Here is a 24,569-nt window from a genome sequence, read left to right on the forward strand (position 1 = left end):
GAGTCTGAAAAATAGTAAAAAATAGTAAAAAAATAAATAAAAAAAAAAAATGATAATAAAAAAACTCTAATCACCCCCCTTTCCTTAGAACTGATATAAATATAAATAAACAGTAAAAATCATAAACACAAGTATCGCCGCATCCGAAAATGCCCGATCCATAACAATAATTGTACCTGTCACGGGTGGTCCCGCGATCCCTGTCTCGGATCGCGGTAGCACCCGTGCCGCCTCAGGGTCCGGTCCCCGGCTCCTCTCACCTTCCCCGGCTCCAGCGGCGTCCTCCGCAGCTTCCACGGCTCGGTGTGCGCGTCCCCGTCTCCTAGGGCGCGTGTGTGCCGGCTCGCTAAGATTTAAAGGGCCAGCGCGCCAATAATTGGCGCTGGTCTGATTTAAATTCCAGTCCCTTCCTATTGTTCTTGCTGGATTTTCAAACTTCCCTGAAGAGAAAGCTCCTGTGATTCCTGCGTTCCTGTGATTCCTGCGTTCCTGTGATTCCTGCGTTCCTGTGATTCCTGTGTGCCAGTCCGTTCCTGTGGTTCTGCGTTCCTGTGTGCCAGTCCGTTCCTGTGGTCCTGCGTTCCTGTGTGCCAGTCCGTTCCTGTGGTCCTGCGTTCCTGTGTGCCAGTCTGTTCCAGTGGTCCTGTGTTCCTGTGTACAAGTCTGTTCCTGTGTCCTGCGTTCCTGAGTGCCAGTACGTTTCTGTGGTCCTCCATACCTCCGTGCCAGCTCCTGCGATTCCTGACGTGAGTCCTGTGTGCCTTCCTGTGCTATTCTCCTGCCGTCACTCCGGGTACAGACTGTCTCCTGTGTTACTACCTTGGCAGCCACCGCGGGCTAGTCGCACCTGTGGAACGGCCTAGTGGTTTTTCGCCGCAGCAAGTCCATCCTGCTTTGAGGCGGGCTCTGGTGAACACCGGGTTCCAATTAGGCTCCGGTCCCAGGTCGGCTAGTACCACCTCCCGCGGTGGTCCAGATGGTCCACAGACTCCCAGTCGTGACACTACCGACCCAAAGAATAAAGTAGACATGTCATTTGGGACGCACAGTGAAATCTGTAAAATCCAAGCCCATAAGAATACGGCACAAATGCGTTTTTTTCACCAATTTCACTACATTTGGCTTTTTTTTCCTGCTTCCCAGTACATGGCATGGAAGATTAAATACCACTATTTTGAAGTGTAATTTGTTACGCAGAAAATAAGCCATCACACAGCTCTGTACATGAAAAAATAAAAAAGTTATAGATTTTTGAAGGGGGGGAGTAAAAAATGAAAACACAAAAACTAAAAAGGGCTGCGGCGTTAAGGGGTTAATAGACATGCCGGCTAGCACCAATTATCGTCTAGCTGGCCTTTTAAATCTCCAGAAGCTGATGCATGTGCACCCTAGGAGGCGGAGACCACCAGAGTCATCACTGGAATGCGGCAAGGGACATTGGCAGCGACGGACAAGGTAAGTACATGTTTATTATGTTTAACTAGCCCACCCCAGTCCGGCCCTCAGTAATTTTTAACAACCGGATCACCCCTTTAATACACACATACAATTCTACATTCACATTTATACACACTTACATACATTTGTGCACTCATATATATATATATATATATATATATATATATATATATATTTATACATATAGTATATACACATCAAATAAACATACAATGTATATATACAGTATATATAATTATTACACATATAGTATATACACATGCTATGTACATACATGAATACAGTATATATGCATACCATACACATAGTATATTCACATTATACACTATATATATATATATATATACACATTATAAGCCATATACATATAGCATATACATACAGTATATACACACATATAGAGCATATACACATCCATACATTTATACACTCTTACACACAAATGTTGACTGAAATTGTATAAGCCTAAGGCAGTGATGCACACTTGCGGCACTGTACAATGTTATGTGATGTTAATTCGTGGTTACTGTAATATCTAAACATTTTAAACAGTAAGATATACAATGTGGAGATATGCATACATTAAAATATCGTATAAATTCCCTCTATCTATCTAATCAATCTATCTATCTATCATGGTGCTGTTATCATACTAGCCAGAATACTCTAATTTGCCTCTTAACCTCAACTATTTTATGACATATTCTAGGGCAGTGATGGCGAACCTTTTAGAGACCGAGTGCCCAAATTACAACCAAAATCCACTTATTTACCATGAAGTGCCAACGTGGCATTTTAAGCAGTAACTTACTGTTACTTGTTCTTCCACTTATTTTAATTGTATCGACCGCCCGAGGCCAACAATACAGTTGAAAGAAGGTGGGCTCAGACTATTATTGTAGCTTCTCTCCAGGGTCTCTCTGTACAGGAAGAATGGTGGATGTAGCAGGATGACCTACAAAGATAATGCAGTCCTATGAACACCTTCTTACTTTTCAAGCAGTTCCAACAGTCAATGTAAACGCTAAGAGCAGCATCTGGAAGATTTGATATGTTTGGTCCTGTTTGGTGAACTCTGTCCTGGGGTGATGGCCTGAGTGCCCACAGAAAGGGCTCCGAGTGCCACCTCTGACACCCGTGCCATAGGTTCGCCACCACTGTTCTAGGGGGTTAGAATTTGCTTTGTGTTTAAGCGTAAAAGCTCTAATTTGTACTTATTGCCAGGTCACTGTTCTTCACTCTACCTGCTAGAAAGGAATTGGACAAACCTGCAAGGAGTGGAACAATTCAGCTGCAGCCAAGCATCACGTTTGATTCTTGCAAAAATTCTCATGTAGTGCCCCCTACTGTTATGAAACTATGTTCTCAATTATTAAATACAAAAACTAATCTAAAGCTATAAAGTTAAAATTTCCTTCTCGATATACATTATCATTCTGTTTTTATTTTAAAAATACTATCTGCATTAAAAGGGAACTTGTCATGTTTCACATGGTATATATCATTGCCATTGCCCCAGCACACCAGACAGGACTCAAAGGGGCACATGTATCATAGTTTTGTCTTTCTGAGGTGCATTTTAGAGACATTTGGTAGCTAGTTTTTGCACCTTATGTATGATCCTGTCTTTTGACTTTTGATACATGTTCAGTTTTTCCTATCCTGGCAGGTGCAAATTTTGGCTTCTTTTTGAGACTTTTTGTTGCAAATGTCTCAAATCCACATGGACACAAGCCACGTGAGGGGGTTATATGCAGGAGAGGACACTACTGTTAATTTGGGAACATGTTGCATTTTTAATGCATTTTGAAACCTATTACAACAGCTGAGGAGAGTGGATTTTCCTAATTACATTACTGTTAACATTTGAATTTACAAAACGCATAGTAAACGCTATGTTAACACATGCGTTAACGTGGCGTTTATGTTGTTAACAAATGTTAACAGTAATAAAATAAGGCAAATCACCTCTCCTCAGCTGTTGTAATTAGTTTAAAAATGCATTTAAAAACACAATTAAACTGCTACATGTTACCTCACCCTTAGAAGTAACCAATTAAAAAACAAAATGCAAAATTTTTTAATTTTTTACAAAAGAGGTTGCTGTGCAAAATGTTAAACAGTTAACGCATGTGAAATAACAATTTACATGTTAAAAACAGGTCCATGAGGGTGCTGTCACACGTCGCGTTTACTGCATGCGTTTAAAAACGCATTGCTACAGCTGAAGGGGTATTTCCCTAATTAAACAGCTGTTAACGCTTGCGTTTACAAAACGCAAGCATTAACGCATTGTTAACGCATGCGTTAACATCGCGGTTAATGCATGCGGTTGTTAACGCATTGTTAACACATGCGTTAACCGCGATGTTAACGCATGCGTTTTGTAAATGCAAGCGTTAACAGCTGTTTAATTAGGGAAATATCCCTTCAGCTGTAGCAATGTGTTTTTAAACGCATGCAGTAAACGCGACGTGTGACAGCACCCTCAAAAAAAAATTCCTTCGCACCTGCCCTGGGCCAGGTGCAGAATTGCGGCAAAATTGGCAGAATTGCGCAAAAATGGAAAAATGTCGCAGGAAACATCTGGAAAACAAAGATACATAAGGCACACTGCACAAGGTGCAGATCAAGGCGTAAAATTAGACAATTTCGCAAGCTGAAACTATGATACATGTGCCCCAAAGAATCTTCCTGCAGTTCTGAAGATGCTGCTTTCAGTGATATTTTAAAGTGATACTTACATGGCTATTTGAGACTGTAGAAAGAGGGAGAATGTGTAGACAGGGTCAAATTATGTTTGGATGACCTCCTGCTGCTTCATGATTCTCTGTGTACAGGGGGACACTAAAAAGTAGCTGCAATGTTGCAAATTTTCCTTATTTCTTTCTACTGTGTTGGTTTCTTCAGGAGGCCAGCATGATTGAATGTTGTTGAAGAACAGGGCGCAATAAGGTACTGCTTTAATTTTTGGTTTGCACCTTGTGATAGAGGAGAGTTTGGGGTTGCCGTTTGGGCACTCGGTCGCTAAAAGGTTCGCCATCACTGGTATATATTCTGGTCGGGAGCGCAGCATAGAGGCAGAATCTAAAACTCACCTGTCCCGGTTCCCACGGTGCAGCGCTCCGCAGGGTATGCGACTGCTCTGAAGCCAGCGCACATGATAACGTCATCGGGTCACGTGTGCCGGCTTCAGAGCCGGCGCGTACGGGAGGCCCAGGCCGAAGACAGCTGCAGGTGCTGCGCCGGGGGAACCAGGACAGGTAAAATACTTCTTTCCCGGAGGAAGGAGGTTGGGGGGGTCAGTCCGCAGGAGGTTTGTCCGCAGGAGGAGGTTGGGGGGGTCAGTGTGTCCGCAGGTGGAAGGGGGGGATGTCAATGTGTCCGCAGGGGAGGGGGGGTGGTCAGTGTGTGGGGAGGGGGGGGAGTGTGGCCACTGGAGGGCGGCCCACGGAGGGGCCCACTAAGGCTCTGTCGCCCAGGGGCCCACTAAAACCTGGAGCCGGCCCTGGTCTCAGGGTTCTGCTTAAAGTGCAGAGAGCATCATGAAGACCAAGGAACACACAAGGCAGGTCCTTGCTACTTCTGTGGAGAAGTTTAAAGCCGGATTTTGGATCACCAACGTTAAACATCCCAAGGAGCACCGTGCAAGCGATCATATTGAAATGGAAGTGGTATAAAACCACTGCAAATCTACCAAGACCTCGTCCTCCCTCTAAACTTTCATTTCAAGGAGAAGACTAATCAGAGATGCAGCCAAGAGGCCCATGGATGAATTGCAGAGATCTACAGCTGAGGTCCATTGGACAACAGTCGTACACTGCACAAATCTGGCCTTTATGGAAGAAGAAAGACATTTTTCAAAAAAGTTTCATTTAAAGATTGCCACAAACCACCTGGGAGATTATGTGGAAGAAAGTGCTCTGGTCAGATGAAACCAAAATCAAACTTTTTGGTCACAGTGCCAAACAATATGTTTGGCGTAAATGATCCCAAACATAAAGCAAAATCTACAATGGAATAGTACACAAATAAATGTATCCTGGTGTTAGAAAGTCAAAGTTCAGACCTGAATCCAATTGAGAATCTATGGAAAGAGCTGAAAACTGCTGTTCATTAATGTTCTCCACCCAACCTCACTGAGCTTGCGCTGTTTTCCAACTTCAGTCTATTTATGTTCAAAACTGACACATACCCAGAGCGACATGCAGCTGCAATCGCAGCAAAAGGTGGCGCTTCAAAGTATTAACTTAAGGGTCTGAGTAATATTGCATGCCCCACTTTTTAGTTCGTTATATTTTACAATAGTTTAAATAAGGGGTCCCCAAACTTTTTACAAAGGGGGCCGTTCACTGTCCCTCTCAGACCGTTTGAGGGCCGGACTTAAGTTTAAAAATAAATAGCAGAACATTTGACCACATCCGTGACACCCCCCCCTCAATTAATTATTTAATATACAGCACCCCCTTGCCATCTATTTTATATATTGGCCCAATTAATTTATTAATTGGGTCAATTAATTATTAAATATACTGGGACCCCTCTCCATTAATTATTGAATATGCTGCCCTCCCCCCCAATTAAGTACTAAACTGCCCCTCATTTTTTTCATATGCTCCCCCCCCATTAATTATTTCATATGCTGCCCCTCCACCATTACCGTATATACTCGTGTATAAGCCGAGTTTTTCAGCACAAAAAATGTGCTGAAAAACGTCCCCTCGGCTTATACACGAGTCATACAGTCATAAAAAAATCTTTAAAAAATAATAAACTTATATACTCACCCTCCGGTGGCCCCGACCTGCAGCGCTGCTCCCCCGATGTCCGCGCTGGTCCTCTTCTGGCTTCGGCGCCCTCTTCTGTCTTCACTAACTTCGTCGCCATGTAACTTCGCCGCCATGTTTTTCACGAAGTTAGTGAAGACTGAAGACAGGGGCCAAAGCCAGAAGAGGACCAGCGCGGACATTGGGGGAGCAGCGCTGCAGGTCGGGGCCACCGGAGGGTGAGTATATAAGGTTATTATTTTCTTTTAATGCTGGGCTGGCTGTATACTACTGGGGGCACTGCTGTATACTACTGGGGGCAGTGCTGTATGCTACTGGGGGCAAGCTGTATACTACTGGGGGCAGTGCTGTATACTACTGGGGGCAGTGCTGTATACTACTGTGGGAAGTGCTGTATGCTACTGGGGGCAAGCTGTATACTATTGGGGGAAGTGCTGTATACTACTGGGGGCAGTGCTGTATACTACTGGGGGCAGTGCTGTATTCTACTGGGGGCAGGCTGTATTCTACTGGGGGCAGTGCTGTATACTACTGGGGGCAGTGCTGTATACTACTGGGGGCAGGCTGTATACATACTGGGGGGAGTCTCCGGAGTCTCCCCCAGCCTTCCCAGAGGCCGCTCCAGAGTCTCCTCCAGCCTTCCCAGAGGCTGCTCCAGAGTCTCCTCCAGCCACCCAGAGGCCGCTCCGGTGTGCCAAGAGCCGCTACAGTCTCCGGTGTGCCAAGAGCCGCTTCAGTCTCTGGTGTGCCAAGAGTCGCTCCTGCCTGCGGTTTCCTGAGGACCATTCCAGCCTCCGGCCAAAGGACGTTCTAGACATTCTCAGGATGTCCTCGGCTTGTTCCATGCCAGGTACAAGCGCGTTCACGGTTCCTGCTCTCCTCCTCAGGTGTCTCATCACCAAGAAGAATTGGAGGACACTGAGGAAGAAGAGGAGGTCGAAGAAGAAAAGGAGAGGGGCCCTAAAGGGGGGGGTACTGTCACGTTGCCAAGACTACCACAAAATAACCAAAATAATGAAGAGATACTTACCTGTTTAAATGATAGATCACAAACTACAAATCATTTTACAAGCAGGTTGTGCTATGTGACCACAAGGGCTGTTAGAGATAGTTGTCCTTCAGCCTGTTGCTTCTGCTTATCTTATTTTGACGACTGAGGAGCCTTAGGTGCCTTCTTCTCAGTACATTTTGTAGCTGGGATAGTGATAACATTCTGTTTCCCTGGAGACCATTGCTTAGTATCAGAAATGATGTCTAAAGTTCATCAACATTTTGGGTAAAGAAGCCTAAGGTTGTTTCTGGGAGGTTCTGGTATATTCAAGCTGACCTGTAGGTAACCTTCAGTATTTTATCACCTTTTCATGCCCCCAATAAAGCGTTTTCTGTTTTCTATATATATGATGTAAGTGCAGCTTATGACCTGTCTATGTCTTTTCTGTGCTACATATCCAGAGCTGAGAACAAAGACCTATAAATTTGGAGATCACTTCACATGTGTAGAAGAGTTGTTGGAGCCCTGGATAAAAATATCTAACAAGGGCCATCTAGGGAATAGGCTGGTGAGGAAGGGGAGGCCACAATGTTTAGCATAGAGACAGTTGGATCCAACTTACAGTTCCTTTATTATTAATAAAGCTTTATATTTATATAATGCTATAATATTTTGCAGTGCTGTACAGATCATGGGTTACATATACAAATAAAACAAGACATTGCAGAGTAATAACATAACCAGATGAAGCAATAGGAATGAGGGTCCTGCTCACAAGAGCTTACAATCTTTGAGGATGAAGGGGTGACACAGAAGATGACAGTGCTTGTGTAATAAAATAATGAAATACAAATGAAATAAATAATACTGAATGAGCCAGTCACAGGCAGCTTCGATATTTACAGAAATCAGAGTGCAGTAAGCTGTACAGAACCAACTAGGTCTAAACAGTACTGTCTGTAGTTGGAAATCTGTTCCTTATGGAATACATACACTGGTTTGGTTTTAATTCAACAACATGTCATGCTTGATGTCAAGGGAGCTGTGTTACAAGGTTTACATACACACATACCCAGGATGAAGTGAGGCCAAACAAATTTCGGGTGGTGTCCTACCTTGATCTGTATATCCTTGTGTATGTGTCCCTTGTCTTCTGTTATTTCTTTGTTTCATGTGCAATACTTGTTTTTAAGCAAATACCTTGACTTATTCTGGGGACAGGTGTACTGTAATCTATTTATCATGTATTTTAGCTATTTGACCTTCTGTGGATTTTTTCTGTGTATTTTTCTTTTTAAATGGATATTTTAAATTGATCTAATAAAGTGTTTTTTTGCACCTTCCACATTTTAATATTTGTTTACTTTTTTTGTTTCCCCTTCATCTGTCAAACCTTCTATCTTATCATGTATCCATCCATCCCTTTTTATATCTATCTCCCTATGTAATAAAACTGCAGCACAGCACATAGGACAGATAGAAGACTTACATAGGCACAGTCAGGGGTGCATCTACCATGAGGCGAGTTAAGAGCCCCCTGCTGGTTGTGGAGGCGGCATTTTAGGACTGCACATTAGGCAGCCAGGACCTGTCACTGTAAAATGTGCAGGCACGTCCTGGCTGCCTGTGACTGCAGGAGGAGAGGTCTGAGAAGGAGGCCTCCGCTACCTGACTTCCTCCCCCCATACGCCTCCAAGCAGGCTCCGTTGTGCCACAGGAGGGAGACACTGCTGGAGGGAGGGGGGAGGACTGTTCTGTGCTGCAGAGCGGGACACTTAGGAGAAGCAGGCTGCTACCTCAAGAAGAGCAGAAGAGTCCTCAGGTAACAGCAGACATTACAGACAGCAGAAGATAAGGTCCAGCTTGTCCTCCCCTCCCCGAGTGTCTGCTGGTGCTCTGCTGGTGTATGTCCCAGGCAGCTCTTCTTTACTGCCTTATAAGGCTGTATTCTGCCAATCGCATATGCTTAAATGCAAGACATCGTTGCCTGGTTATCAATCATATGCATTTCCCTGGAAACGCATATGCAATCGGGCCGAGGCCCGCCCCCTGTGTGCTAACGGGTGAGCGGAACGCAATACGAGTGGAACGTGTGACCTCGGCCTAAGTCTAACACCAACTCTGCTACACCTGACCAACACGGCCCTGCTACACCTGACCAACACGGCTCTGCTGCACCTGACCAACACGGCTCTGCTGCACCTGACCAACACGGCTCTGCTGCACCTGACCAACACGGCCCTGCTACACCTGACCAACATGGCTCTGCTGCACCTGACCAACACGGCTCTGCTGCACCTGACCAACACGGCTCTGCTGCACCTGACCAACATGGCTCTGCTGCACCTGACCAATACAGGTTCCAAACATTTTGCAACACATAAAAATGTTAATTAAAAGCAATCATTAGGATGTACAATCATTAAAACGGTATTGATGGAAACATCATCTTATCCTTCCAAAAATATACTTTAAAAAGTATGAAAAAGTCCTACATATATGTTAGAATATTTGGTATCTCCTTGATCTTATTGACCTAAAGATTAAAGGGAGAAATTTATTTCTACTTTTCTGGTAGTCAGCGTGGAATATTAAATCCTGCCGCTACGAAGTCTAAGGCTGTGTTCACACTGCATTTTTCTTCTCTGTTGTAACGATACAGTGAGAGGATTCACAATGTATCCCACTCTATACGTCACAGGGGGGAGGGGGTGGTGTCTTTCTGAAGTTCGCCTCAGGCAGCAGAAAGGGTACATGGGCACAGTGTATCACTGCTCTCTCTTGTCTGCCATGAGGTGAAGGGGGCAAGGGAAACTGTGCTTGTTTGTTTATATACATATAGGAAAAGCTGAGGGTGTCCCGGGAGAGATATTTATTACATCAGTTAAGGAGAAACAGGGGTTGTACAGGAACAGATTGTTACATTAGTTAGGGTTCCTGGCAGCACATGAGTGATGGTAGCAGCCATGAGGAAATCAGCCGAGAGCATGGAGAGAGGAGAGGGAGTGTGTCTCACATGTACATTTTCACTCTGTAACTACCCCATTGTGGACGGGAAGTGCCTATCATCTGAGGCATCACTGATAGCAGGGGAAAAACTGCTGAATAGCAGTGAAAGGAGTATGATTCGAGTAACAAATCTAATTGCAAAAGGGCTTAAAATTGCACGCCCTACCAAATATAAAAAAAAAATTTAAATGACAGTTACTCTTTAAATTCCTAGTAGAATCATTTGTCTTACCAATAATCAATGTTTATTTTTACATGTTTTTAACATTCATAAGTTGGCATTTTTCTTCTTTGTGAATTCACTCATGGAATGAGTTGATAAGATACAAATACATTTTTTGGAATGCATCCTAAGATATTAAAAGTAAAAGAATGAGTGGAACAAGGCTAATATAGCAGCAATATTTGAGACACTTAAATATTCATAGATTAGTATTACCATGAAGAACAGATGTGCTGAATTGATGTCAGTTCTAAATTAACTTCTCCCAAAGCTTCCATGCCAAGATTTTTTGGAACACTTGTACATATATTCACCTGTCACAGATTTTCCACGGGTACTTCCTTACCAGACTTTTGTAGTGGAAAACACTTCAGTAGCTTGTCACAACACCCATACAGTCACACAAACAGAAAAGTTGTACATACAAAGGACATTATTGATATTACCATGGGCAGTCACACAGTCATTTTCTAAGAATAATCCATGGAAACTCATTACATTCTGTAATATATAGATATTAACAAACCACCAGGAATAGAAAAAAGCTTACAGCAAATCACAAAGACACTTTATTCATAGCGTTACATTATACAGTTCGGCAGAGTACATCATGGAAACCATGAACTACACTTAAAGGGGTATTCCAGGAATCAGCATAATTCAAATACAAATGGGTACTCAAAATAGAAGATAATGTGTAATTAGTTGTTATTTAAAATTTTTCTCCCCTTAGCAGAAAATGCTGGTGACATAGACTGTAATGAAGAATTAAAATGCTACTGGCCCTTTAATCAGTCCGTTAATTTCCTCCGTGCGGTCCGTTGCGGAGCAGACACAGGACAGAAGATGGCCGCTGGTCACATGTCCACATCACATGTCCTGTAGCTGCCTGGGCAGGGTCATGTGATCACCACTATGTTATATCACCAACCTGTTATATCATCACTGGGAGCAGAGCATAAGAGGGAGGAGGAGTTACTGAGAACTAAAGGATGATGGAACTTGTAGTTTCCAGTGGCGGCCATCTTAGTGATAACTCCACCTACTTTAGAAAGGCCATAAATTTTGTAAATCATAAAATCAAACTATTTAAGCTCCGTTTTGTGACTTATGAAATTGAGTATTGTTGTATTCATTTATTTATATCATCATGGGTTTTTGTGTCAGACGTTCATATTCCCGGAATACCCCTTTAATGGCATTGTTTCTTATTTACTGTTTTCTTTACACAGAGGCTTAAAGGGGTATTCTCGTCTGGGCATTCACATTCAGTTTGATAAATCTTCCATATATAAACATTTCTTCAATTAGATGTTATTAAAAATAATGTTACTGTGGGAAGATAATTTCTCATAAATGTAGTCATGTTGTCCCTTAGAAACGAGATGGCTTCCTCGGATACGGCCACGTCTGCTAGAGGGATTGCAGAAATAAACAAAAAGGTTTTGTATATGAAATGTCTGGGAGTTACTGCATATCCCACAGCCGTCCTGTGGTAATGATCGTTGAATCCAGGAGGCCAGGCAGGGCTCAACAGCGCAAGTCTGGCCACCACTGCTAGAGTGTGACGTGGTCGTATCCTAGGAAGCTATCTGGTTTCTCAGGGACAACATGACTACATTTATGAGAAATTATCTTCACACAGGAACATTTTTTTTAATAACATCTAATTGAAGAAATGTTTATACATGGAAGATTAGTGAAACTGAATGTGAGTGCCCAGACGAGAATACCCCTTTAAATTCATGTTGGTGATCTCAACTACTGTGAGCTTTCTTTATATCACTATGCACAAGGAAATCAACCTGTGAAATTTACTGCTGCCACTGAAGAATTAGCAGTCGTGGGGGACCCAACACAGCAAGCGTGAGTAAATGTAATGTCCTGGAGTTTGGCCATTACTAAATTAAATACTTTGCAACACCCCTGTTGATGCATAGGCAGAGAAGTAGTTGTGAATAAGCCCCGTTGTCTGGATGTCCCCAGCAGGTGAGTCTGTACAACTCACTTCAGGGTCATATAGTGAGATAGAGGTAATTATGCAGATTAAGTAGATTCTGCCTCTAGCGTGCAGCCACTCTGGTATTCTGGGCCCCGGCTGCCTCCAGGCCCCAAGAAAAGGCTAGGCCCCAGTGGGGTTGTTGCAACTGGAATTCTTGTCCCAGGTCTAGTGGGATTGATCACCTCATTAGTTTTCCCAATTTAAGTAATCAGGTGTTTCACCTCAGTACACTCAGGATCCATTGAATGTTTCTTTACATTATCCTTATACAATTGTAACCTTCCTGAGGCTGTTGGCTTTTGTTGGCAACCCAGGGTGTCTAGACCAGTGATTTTCAACCTTTTTTGAGCCGCGGCACACTTTTTATACTTAGAAAATCCTGAGGCACACCACCAACCAAAATAGCACAAAATGACACTAAAACAGTCATAAAAGGCCCCCTTTACTAATAAAAAACCCCTAGCGCCCACCCTTTACTAATAAAAACCTCTAGCGGCCTCCCTTTACTAATCAAAAGCCCCTAGCGGCCTCCCTTTACTAATTAAAAGAACCTAGCGGCCTCCCTTTACTAATTAAAAGAACCTAGCGGCCTCCCTTTACTAATTAAAAGAACCTAGCGGCCTCCCTTTACTAATTAAGAGCCCCTAGCGGCCTCCCTTTACTAATTTAGAGCCCCTAGCGGCCTCCCTTTACTAATTAAAAGCTCCCTAGCGGCCTCCCTTTACTAATTAAAAGCTCCCTAGTGGCCTCCCTTTACTAATTAAAAGCCCCCTAGCGGCCTCCCTTTACTAATTAAAAGCCCCCTAGCGGCCTCCCTTTACTAATTAAAAGCCCCCTAGCGGCCTCCCTTTACTAATTAAGAGCCCCTAGCGGCCTCCCTTTACTAATTAAGAGCCCCTAGCGGCCTCCCTTTACTAATTAAGAGCCCCTAGCGGCCTCCCTTTACTAATTAAGAGCCCCTAGCGGCCTCCCTTTACTAATTAAAAGCCCCTAACGGCCTCCCTTTACTAATTAAAAGGCCCTAGAGGCCCCCCTTTACTAATTAAAAGGCCCTAGAGGCCCCCCTTTACTAATTAAAAGGCCCTAGAGGCCCCCTTTACTAATTAAAAGGCCCTAGAGGCCCCCCTTTACTAATTAAAAGGCCCTAGAGCCCCCCCTTAACTAATAAAAAGCCCCAGCCTCCCTTTACTAATAAAAAAAAAAGACCCTAGCTTCCTTCCTTATACAAATAATAACATTATATACTTACCCTTGATGTCTTCTTCCGCGTAACTTCTCTCCTAATGGCGATCCGCCCATCTTCTGTAGCTCCTGCACCGCGCGGCCCATGTCACGTGACATGGGCCGCGCGGTGCAGGAGCTACGGAAGATGGGCGGATCGCTGATGCGGGCCTTGTTGGTAAGTATGGGGGCCAAAACACGGGGGAGCGGCGGCAGCGATACACAGGGGCTCCCCGCGGCACACTCAACCATGTGTCGCGGCACACAGGTTGAAAATCACTGGTCTAGACAGACCAAACCTGTAAATATATAGTTTCTGTCTAAAGCTCTTGGTCTCAGTTCTGCATTGCTGTCATGCTGCAAGCTAGCTCTATAGGAGAAGCTGACCACTGGTCCATGCTTATGTTCCTGCAAGCTCTGGCCCAGAAGAACTGGCCCAGAAACCCAGGTGACAGCTCCTTATATTCGTAAGTAAGGGTGGCCAGCTGCCAATCAGCTGACCTCCCACTATATTTCACCTGGAGACAGGAATTCCATTGACCCAGCTGATTACCAATCACAGCTGATCTTGCCTAACCACCAATCAGGTGGCATTAATTTCATGAGGAGAATTGCAATAAACATCACACAAAAAAGAGCGGCAAAATTCAACTCTGACAGAAACACATTAACCCTTTCATGAACATATCAAGTAAAAAAACAATATCTCCAGGGATTGTGTTACCATGTATCCCCTTCAAAATAATTTCAGGGGCCCCTATGCATTCTCCCAAGGTTATGCATTCTCCCAAGGTTAAGGGACATTATTGACACCTCTGGGGTCTGACCCTTTTCAGAGAAAGTAAATCCATTAGGTATAACCATAGGAAAAAAGTAAAGGTTAGGATAAATTTTATTGTAGCGATTGAAAACAGCTTAGCCATAGCAACAGGTGACAAATATTTAATGTGTAATACTACCTGCTACAGTATGTGTTTCGGACACTTATGTCCTTCCTCAAGGTAAAGAGAACTAGTAGGCTGTTATAAGGAGGGTTTTCACAGTGTTTATAAATACTTTAACAAAAAAACACCACAAATGTCTTGCCTTTTTCACTATTTCACTTTGCAAGCATTTTGCTAGTGTAGATCTAAAACATCTTACACCTCATTTGTTTGCCCCTTTTTACAAATAAAAGAAAAAGAAGAAATGTAAAATTTTTTTCTTCAAAATTTATTTTTCAAAATGGCATTATAGAAGTAAAACACATGTCTAACACTAAAACCAGGTAAAGAAATTTGACTCTTTAGCATCTCATTTTTTGGCAGCTTCTTCAGCCTTCTTAGTGTCAGATGTACCAATCTCTGCTCGGCTCTGGAAAGTTACAGGAATAGTGATCTCTGCAGACTGGATCGCTGGCTTGGGGAGTGGTGCCTCGACTGTCAGAATACCATCAGGTGAAAGAGATGAAGTCACAACAGAAATGTCTACACCTTGGGGCAAACTACAGAGAGAGATCAAAATTAATGCGGATCATTAAAAACCATACTGAGCCACCAAGTTACCAAAATACCTATTGTTAAGCACCAAATAGAAAATGATAATTTATTGTTCATAAAGGATGATATTTCTATAGTGTTTTCATTAAATATGCCATATTTAATGGCAATGTTTCCCTATAATTTTACAATTCACATAGGGACTTCCTAACTCTCATTTTATAACAGATGTTGGAAAGATTGATAATGCTGTATAAGGAGCATGACAATCTTATGTATACATGGGGTTTGGACCAATTTAAAAGGGGTTTGTGTCCCACGCGATTGGATTTTGGCGCACCGACGCCGGCCTTCATGCAACAAAAATTGGGGGGGGGGGACGAGCCGTCGGACGATCCAACTGATTCGGACTAAGCGCGGGATTTAACTTTTAAATTGTGTCGCAAGACGTGCACTTACATACACCGGGAAAAAGAAGGTGAATTCCAGCGGACCTGAGCGGGAAGCGACACATGCAGGATCTCAGGATCACGATCTACGTGGATCGCGGCACAGTGCATCATAGTCAGACAGTCCGGATCGGGGATCGCAACTTGGACGGGTATGTAAATGTGCCCCATTGTGTTGCTCAAACTTGTTTTACCACCTAAAGTCTTCTTTTGCCACCCTATTCTTTTTACATTGCTATCTGAATATCTAACAGCAGAAGCTTTACTGATCTGGTAGATACTTGACTGTCAAGATGTTTGTGTAAAGCAGCTGAGATGGTCAGATATACAGTATATTCACTATAAACCATAATGATGAATGTAACATACAGACAAGTAAAATGATTTCTTACAACATACATTTGTAAGATGAAGACAAGTTCAACAGCAGGTTGTTAGTTAATGTGAAAAAGAGTTATAAAAATTCATATAGGGTTTCCTGGCTGTTTCCCCATGCTTTTGTTCATTTAATCTAAAGCTGAACACTTTATATCTCTTCTTGTGCCTGGCATTTACCATTGAGCACCATATGTCAGTGACAAAATAGATTTCTGTCTCTCAGTAGCATCTTATCTAGTTCTAGAGAACTTGCTGCTATCACGTTTATGTGAAGGACTCTCAAAGAGTTTCTCTAAAGTGCACTGTACAGAAAGAAATATCAAATCTCTTACACTGAACAAAAATATGTATGGGCTGGTCAGTTTAGTTTGAGTAATTGAGTATGTTCTTTCAATATCGAGGATCTGAAGGCTGGTATGGAGCTCCACCACTACTATAACTTCCTTCCATCTTCACACAGAGATGGTGCCTCCATAACTGTGCTTCCTTGACCTCCCTCCTTCTTTTGAGCCTCCTTTCTTGTAACTTTGCCTAATACTGGTAGAAAGCTTGTTGTTTAGGATAAATATTTACCTCTATTTTTTAAGGTCCCCAGTCATCAGTTATCAACAGTTTTATAATATATAACATGCTGGCTATATCAGAACTCCCATAATGAATAAATTGTGTGTGCACACTTGCCCTGTTGTTACATTCAGATCAGGGATTGGAGGCCACAATTTTAAAATTGGTGGGAATGAATCCCTACAAAGCAACAAGTTCCTCCTATGTTTTTGGACATCAGAAAACTTAAAATCATGGGCTAACACCTTTACGTAGTACTAGGATTACTAGTAGTACACATAATTTAAAACTACTGCAATTAAAATGGACAAAAATAATGTGATACATTAGACCAGGAAAGATTATGGGGAAAGTTCTCTTTAAATTCACTAGCTCACTGCCATCTCTGATAAAATGTCTATTTGTGGTTAGAAATATTTAATCAATATCCAATGCATCCACTCTATTATCTACTCTTCTCGTCCTACAACTCCTTTGAAATGTGCCCTCTGGAATGCCCGCTCTGTGTGCAATAAACCGAGTTCATTCATGACCTGTTTCTTTCTAAGTCCTTTGACCTTCTGGCTATCAAAGAAACATGGATCCAGCAGGATGACACTGCACCGCTTGGTGCACCATGCTATGATGATTTGCACTTCTCTCACTGCTCCAGACCTGAAAATAAGCAGGGAGGAGGGATAGGCATACTACTCTCTCCATGATTCACTTTCCAGGTCATTCCTCCTGTACCATCTCTCACTTTCCCATCTTTTGAGGTCCAAACCATCAGACTTTTCCGCCATCAGACATTTCCTCTTCGTGTGGCGTGTGGTCCTTGACCACTTTGCTTCTTGGCATCCTCACTTCCTATCTTGTGATATCCAGACACTCATCATGGGAGACTTTAACATTTCTACGAACACTCCCTTCTCCTTTTCAGCCTTTCAGCTTCTATCACTTACTACCTGTCTAAGACTCGTACAACTTTCTGATTCTCCTACCTACCTACTCCTTGGTCTTTGCCAGAATTTCTTTTGTCTCTGACTTCACTAACACTGACTTTCCACTCTCAGACCATAACCTTCTCTCTTTCACTGTAAATAGTTCTTCTCCTGTACAGAATACACTCACCGGCCACTTTATTAGGTACAACTGTCCAACTGCTCGTTAACACTTAATTTCTAATCAGCCAATCACATGGCGGCAACTCAGTGCATTTAGGCATGTAGACATGGTCAAGACAATCTCCTGCAGTTCAAACCGAGCATCAGTATGGGGAAGAAAGGTGATTTGAGTGCCTTTGAACGTGGCATGGTTGTTGGTGCCAGAAGGGCTGGTCTGAGTATTTCAGAAACTGCTGATCTACTGGGATTTTCACGCACAACCATCTCTAGGGTTTACAGAGAATGGTCCGAAAAAGAAAAAACATCCAGTGAGCGGCAGTTCTGTGGACGGAAATGCCTTGTTGATGCCAGAGGACAGAGGAGAATGGGCAGACTGGTTCGAGCTGATAGAAATGCAACAGTGACTCAAATCGCCACCTGTTACAACCAAGGTAGGCAGAAGAGCATCTCTGAACGCACAGTACGTCGAACTTTGAGGCAGATGGGCTACAGCAGCAGAAGACCACACCGGGTGCCACTCCTTTCAGCTAAGAACAGGAAACTGAGGCAACAATTTGCACAAGCTCATCGAAATTGGACAGTAGAAGATTAGAAAAACGTTGCCTGGTCTGATGAGTCTCGATTTCTGCTGTGACATTCGGATGGTAGGGTCAGAATTTGGCGTCAACAACATGAAAGCATGGATCCATCCTGCCTTGTATCAACGGTTCAGGCTGGTGGTGGTGGTGTCATGGTGTGGGGAATATTTTCTTGGCACTCTTTGGGCCCCTTGGTACCAATTGAGCATCATTGCAATGCCACAGTCTACCTGAGTATTGTTGCTGACCATGTCCATCCCTCTATGACCACAATGTACCCAACATCTGATGGCTACTTTCAGCAGGATAATGCGCCATGTCATAAAGCTGGAATCATCTCAGACTGGTTTCTTGAACATGACAATGAGTTCACTGTACTCAAATGGTCTCCAAAGTCACCAGATCTCAATCCAATAGAGCATCTTTGGGATGTGGTGGAACGGGAGATTCGCATCATGGATGTGCAGCCGACAAATCTGCGGCAACTGTGTGATGCCATCATGTCAATATGGACCAAAATCTCTGAGGAATGCTTCCAGCACCTTGTTGAATCTATGCCACGAAGAATTGAGGCAGTTCTGAAGGCAAAAGGGGGTCCAACCCGTTACTAGCATGGTTTACCTTATAAAGTGGCCGGTGAGTGTATGTCCATTTATCACACATACTGAAACCCACGTGCCATTAGTGTTCACCACCTTGCGGAAACTGCGCAGCCATCACTGTCCCCCATCTTCTTTCTCTCCTGTCCTAACCTGGCTACTTATCATTATAATCATATTCTCAAAAGCCCCCTAGATAAGATGGCACCACTGTCGGTTCCAGCCTTTTGGCACAAATGTAGGCAACCTTGGCACACGCCACAAACACGTTTCCTTTGGTAGTACTCCAGGAGTGCCGAACGTCTGTGGAGAAAATCGGGCACTTCAGCCGACTTTCTTCACTTCAAATTTATACTCAAATCCTATAACTCTGCTCTTAATCTTGCTAAATATAGATAAAGATAAAAATCGACTGCAATCGCCAGGAAATCATTTCTCAATCCACTAACTCCATTAATCCCCTTGTCTCTGGTACTGCACCCTGTTCACTCTCTTCATTTGAGCCAGTCACAGAGGAAGAAGTGTCCAGGATCCTCTCCTCTGCTCGCCTCACCACCTGCATCAGGGACCCTATCCCCTCACATCGCGTACAGTCTTTATGCCCAGCAGTCACTTCTCACCTCACTAAAATCTTCAATCTCTCTCTCTCTCTCTCTCTTTGGGTGTCTTTCCCTCATCTTTCAAGAATTCTGTTGTTACTCCATTACTAAAGAAACCTTCTCTGCACCCATCCAGTGCTGCTAACTACCGACCAGTTTCTAATCTCCCTTTCATCTTCAAACTCCTTGAAGTATCATCACCCCTGGCCTATTCCAGAACAATAAAGAATTTGTCTATCTGCTGTCCATCATGTCCTCTCTGTTCCTGAAACTTAATCTTTCTAAGACCGAACTTCTTGTCTTTGCACCATTCACTAACAGAGTCTATCCTAATCTCTCCATCTCAGTCTGTGGGGTAACCATAACCCTGAAGCAGCAGACCTGCTGTCTTGGGGTTGTGCTGGACTCCGATCTCTCCTTTGAACCACACATTCAATCTATTGCTCGCTCTTGCCGCATGCATCTCAGAAACATCTCTAGAATCCGCCCATTTCTCACATTTGAAACTTGTAAAATGTTAACTTGTCAGATGCCTCCAGTTTGTGCCAATCACTGCACTGGCTGCCAGTCTCCTTTAAAATACAGTTTAAAATCATAACCCTCATCCACAAAGCTCTGCATAATGCTGCACCTTTCTAGTGCCAGTGATTTTAGATTAACCTCTACCTTAGTACGAACCTCCCACTTGCATCTCCAAGATTTCTCTAGAGCTGCACCCATTCAATGGAATTCTCTTCCTCGGACTATCAGGCTAACACCCAACCTTCAAAGTTTCAAACGTGCTCTTAAAACCCATCTCTTTAGGCAAGCCTATAACACTTTTTAACTGCATGAAGTTCTAGTTCTCTTTACTATCCCGTCCTGTGTCCTCCTCCCATCTGTTATCCATCAACCAGCAGGCACCAAGCTTCAGGCTTCTCTGCAGTCCCATTCACCTTGGACTTGGCATATAAGATGATGGCTGATGACTGGGTCAAAGCGACAGAACTTCTATTTATTATATTATATTTTGTTCTATTCCCTTATGAAGAATGGCTGGACCATTATATAAGCTTTTTATCTCTTGTGTCGCCCCACTCACCTCACACCTTTTGTTCCATACGACTGTTTGTGCTCATGTTTTATCATATTTGTATTTGTAAAGTGCTACAGAATCTGATGACGCTATATAAATAAAGATTATTATTATATTAATAATTTGTTTAGAAAGTAATGGTATTTCCTTTAAATTCTATGAAGCTGATCCTTTTATTAACAAATCACAGAACCACTAAAATGTGAATCGGGTAAGTATAGCTCATTGTAACTCCCCAGAGCTGTATTTTCTCATAGAAACAAAAGAAATGTGGTATGTACTCACGTGTATTTTCTAGTAAAGCATCTAGAAATGAATCCATGCTCATCCTGTTTTTCCTCGTGCTTTCCTAAAAGGTTCCAAATATTCAGTTAAAATTATTTTATTTCATTTTGATTTTATCTTATACTATTAAAAACATATGTTATAATATATGTCTGGAAATAATAATATTTCCTATATATTTTGTCCTGAAAAGTAGACATGGGTATAGCCAGTGATATGTGGTTGTAATGTGTCTCCATACAAAGCTCTAGATTGCATTGACTATAGAATAACAGCATATGGGCTCTGACTGAACTCTCTCTTAAAATAATAATTGTTCTGAATATACATGACAACCAATGTAAAATAGACATGATACCTTATGAGACATATAATGGGGTGACGGAAGCAAAAAGGATATCTCTGTCTCCCAGAGTAAGTCTATTAATAATCTCACTATCTCCGTCAGGAGCCTTCCTTGCATATATGCTGAGTGTATCATACAAACATGGCGGTAATATAGTCTTAATGTCTGTATTGGTAGCATAAATTGTTGTATAATTGATACAGTTGGAGCTGTATTATCATCTTAAACCAAAGTAAATAAATCTTTTATCAGAAAAGAAAATCTACTGTTCAATACACTAGTTAAAATCCAACCTTATGTTATATTCAGTGAGAGAATTTGGGGTCCTAAGGTACAGATAAGCCAGATTCTCAGGCACTGCATGGGTTGGCAGCACTTCCAGAAAGACATGTTTTTTTTACACCATTGTACTCAGTACTCTACAATAAACATAACCTTCCTGCATTATAGACTAAAAGCCAACTATAAGTCATATGAATATTTAATGTGCTGAGCCAGTTCTATCCATTACAAAATCACTGTGGTTGCAGTTTACAGCTTCTAGAAAGAAAAGTCATGATTTGTGTAAGCATTGAACCAATGATTCTTCGTCTCGGTGACACATGAATTATAGGAGAAGCGACAGCTTCCCACGGCGGTAGTGCAGTCTCCACATCATAACTATCTAACCCATTCTGTAACAGTAAAAGATCACATGTAAAGATCTTCTGCTTCATACAAGTGTCAAGAAGCTTTTTCCACTAATTTGTAAATGCATTACATAGAGCAGCTCAGACACAGTGATATTAAAAGTAGTAATCTAAGAAGAGGGACCAACTATAATGGCTATATGAAAGCACAGGCAAGGGGAGTATAAAAGGAAAATTCACTCAAAGAAACACATTCAAATCACTTGGCAGATTTAGTATTCCTGTCTTATGTTAGGCAGTATTAAAATGTGCCACATTAATTCCAGTTGCTGAATTGGATAACAAATCGGCTTTAGAATAGCTAGTCTTAATTTGCTTTGTTAAAAAAATGTGACTTTTTTTTGCACATATAATTGCATCTTAAACCCTGTCTCTTTTTAATAAACCCCACCTATAATCTAAGAAGCTAAAAGGGTCTGAAACATGTTGTGTATTTCATCCATGCTATTTTTATTTGGCTCAAATTTCACCAGAATTCTAGTTTTTATTGGTCTCACTGTCTAGTAAGTGATATATATTAATATTATATGTGATTCTCATTACTGGATATGATGATTACAAATGACTTCTCAAATGCTTATTTTATCTCTCTTGTAATGGAAATGCCCTGGCCAAGCTTCCTGCACTTGTTCATTATACTGTCAGTAGCACAAAGCAAAGGGTTACTTGGTGCTGTACATTATTTATGTGCTGGTGCCTGGTCTAATGCAGACCTAGAATCCATACTTTTAGAAATAGAAGGGGGTGGGTTTCTAAGCTGCGTTATCAGTGGTGGAATTTGACCCCTTAACGACCAGGCCCTTTTTCATTTTTAATGTTTTTATTTTCACTCCCACCTTCAAATCTAGAATTTTTTTATTTTTCCATGTAAAAGGTTGTGTATGTGCTTGTTTTCTACATAACAAAATGAAATTAATAGTGACAGTATTTAATATTCCATGCCGTGTACTTGGAAGCGGGAAAAAAATTCTGAATGCAGTGAAAATGATGAAAAAATGCAATGGCATTAACTATCAATTAGGCCAGGCTGAAGGGCAATAAAAAAAGTTTGAGTCCAAAGTGTGTACAAATAAAATCTACAGGTCTTTACACAAAAATTAATAACTCACATAGCCACATTGACAAAAAACATTTAAAAGTTATGGTGGTTGGGAGATGCAATGCAAAAAGATTTTTTTCCCAAAAAAGTACTTCATCACACAATGGATATTTCTAAAAACATAAATTTGGTATCAGTATATGCGTATTGATCCAGAGAAACAAGTTTTTATGTTATTTAGGTTCGATGAAAAGGCAGAAATTTTTTTATAGGAAAAACAATGTCAGATTTCCATTTTAAATATACTGCAAAGAAAGGATTAATAAAAGTTCACCAGTATGATATATAAAACCCAAAATTGTGCAATAAAATCATTTTGTCCCATAAAATACTCTATACAACTATAGTAATTTAAAAATTAAAAAGAAGTTGCTTGTATATGGCATTAACTAAAAAAAAAAGGAAAAAATGTCTTCAAGGATGATGTTTTTCTTTTTGGTAATAATTAAGAGAATCATTTTGTTTTTTTCCAGCACCCCTAATGACTGTGACCTCTTGCCTCTCATGGACCAATCCAACCCCAATATATCTATATATTTGGAGAAAATGGCCATATTTTAAGTTGTCATCATGTAATCCAATAATCTAACCAAGTAGGAACACATGTTCATTTCTTCAACGTGCACTTACCTTTCTCCGGTACAAACATTTTTGTAATATCCTGATTTCCAATTATTAATTGCACATTATTCATTTAACATAATGAATTATGCATATTATCAAATACATACCTGTAATTTCTACAATACCATCTTTTGTATTCACGACTAGTTCTTCTGGAGCAAAGTGGTTGACATCCAAGCAGACCTTCCAGCAGTCTGATGTTTGTCGGATTTCAGAGATTCCACTACTGAGTTGCCGGCTTAGGACTCTTTGGAAATCAGGTACAGTTGCAGCAGCAGGTGAAGCAACGGCTGGCGTAGTGGGTGGTACAACATCTACGGCCTGATTTGGAAAGAGACGTACATAGCCTGGCCAGCTAGTACTGGGCCATTGGTACCAGTCTTCAGGTATTCTTGGCATACCAAATGACTGATCAAACAATCGGCTGCTTCCTTGGTACCAATCTCGGAATGGTTCCCAGCTAGGGGTGCGAAGGAAGGTAAAGGGAATTCTACGTTCAGACATTCTTGTTCGTAATGCTTGTGGATGTGTTAGACTAGTTATCTGTGCTGTCTGGGCTTCAGTCTGCTGTTGGTATTTGGAAGGTGCAGCTGTTTTATGGAGAGCCCAGTGTTTATTTTTAGAGATGGGAACGTGTGAGCTATAATTGGAAATTACTCAAGTAGTTGTGATAGAAAGTTCTCGTGCCATAGCATGACAATACACAGAGAGGCTACTGGAAATATCTAGTGTAAAGCGGAGATACACTGACATAAAACAAGTGACATAGAACAGTAGAATGAGAACATACTAGCACATCTAAAACTATTTACTTATTGAAACAAAGCAGTCTGCTTGAATATGATCATTACTGGAAATTCAAGTGGACATATATGTACTGAGAAGTGACCAGTGAACAGTACATGACTAGCAGTCAATGAGCTATCATCTTACATACAATAAGCGTGTTAATTTGTGTAGGTATATATTGTGTGCCAAACATTGTGCCTCCTAATTACACTAAAAACATATT

At 41.8% G+C, this 24,569-nt stretch overlaps 1 protein-coding gene across 1 annotated transcript; it reads right to left on the bottom strand.

Moving 5' to 3' along the window:
- Positions 1–14,882: 14,882 nt before the first annotated feature.
- On the bottom strand, positions 14,883–24,140 carry HSPB1 (heat shock protein family B (small) member 1). Its single transcript, XM_072136347.1, has 3 exons — positions 23,665–24,140; positions 20,800–20,863; positions 14,883–15,174 (listed from the first exon to the last, which is right to left on the bottom strand). Exons 1-3 carry the CDS (start codon positions 24,059–24,061, stop codon positions 14,985–14,987), a joined length of 651 nt encoding a protein of 216 aa, XP_071992448.1. The 5' UTR covers positions 24,062–24,140; the 3' UTR covers positions 14,883–14,984.
- Between the last annotated feature and the right edge of the window lie 429 nt (positions 24,141–24,569).

This window comes from Engystomops pustulosus, chromosome 2 (genome assembly GCF_040894005.1).
Source record: "Engystomops pustulosus chromosome 2, aEngPut4.maternal, whole genome shotgun sequence".
Lineage (NCBI taxonomy): Eukaryota > Metazoa > Chordata > Amphibia > Anura > Leptodactylidae > Engystomops > Engystomops pustulosus.

Excerpts from the sequence above, each read along its gene's own strand:
- HSPB1 (XM_072136347.1), bottom strand. The coding sequence starts at position 24,061 with ATGTCTGAACGTAGAATTCCCTTTACCTTCCTTCGCACCCCTAGCTGG. Across the intron at positions 20,864-23,664 it reads TGGTATTGTAGAAATTACAG|GAAAGCACGAGGAAAAACAG; the intron begins GTATGTATTTGA and ends GGAACCTTTTAG. Across the intron at positions 15,175-20,799 it reads TGCTTTACTAGAAAATACAC|TTTGCCCCAAGGTGTAGACA; the intron begins GTGAGTACATAC and ends CTCTCTCTGTAG.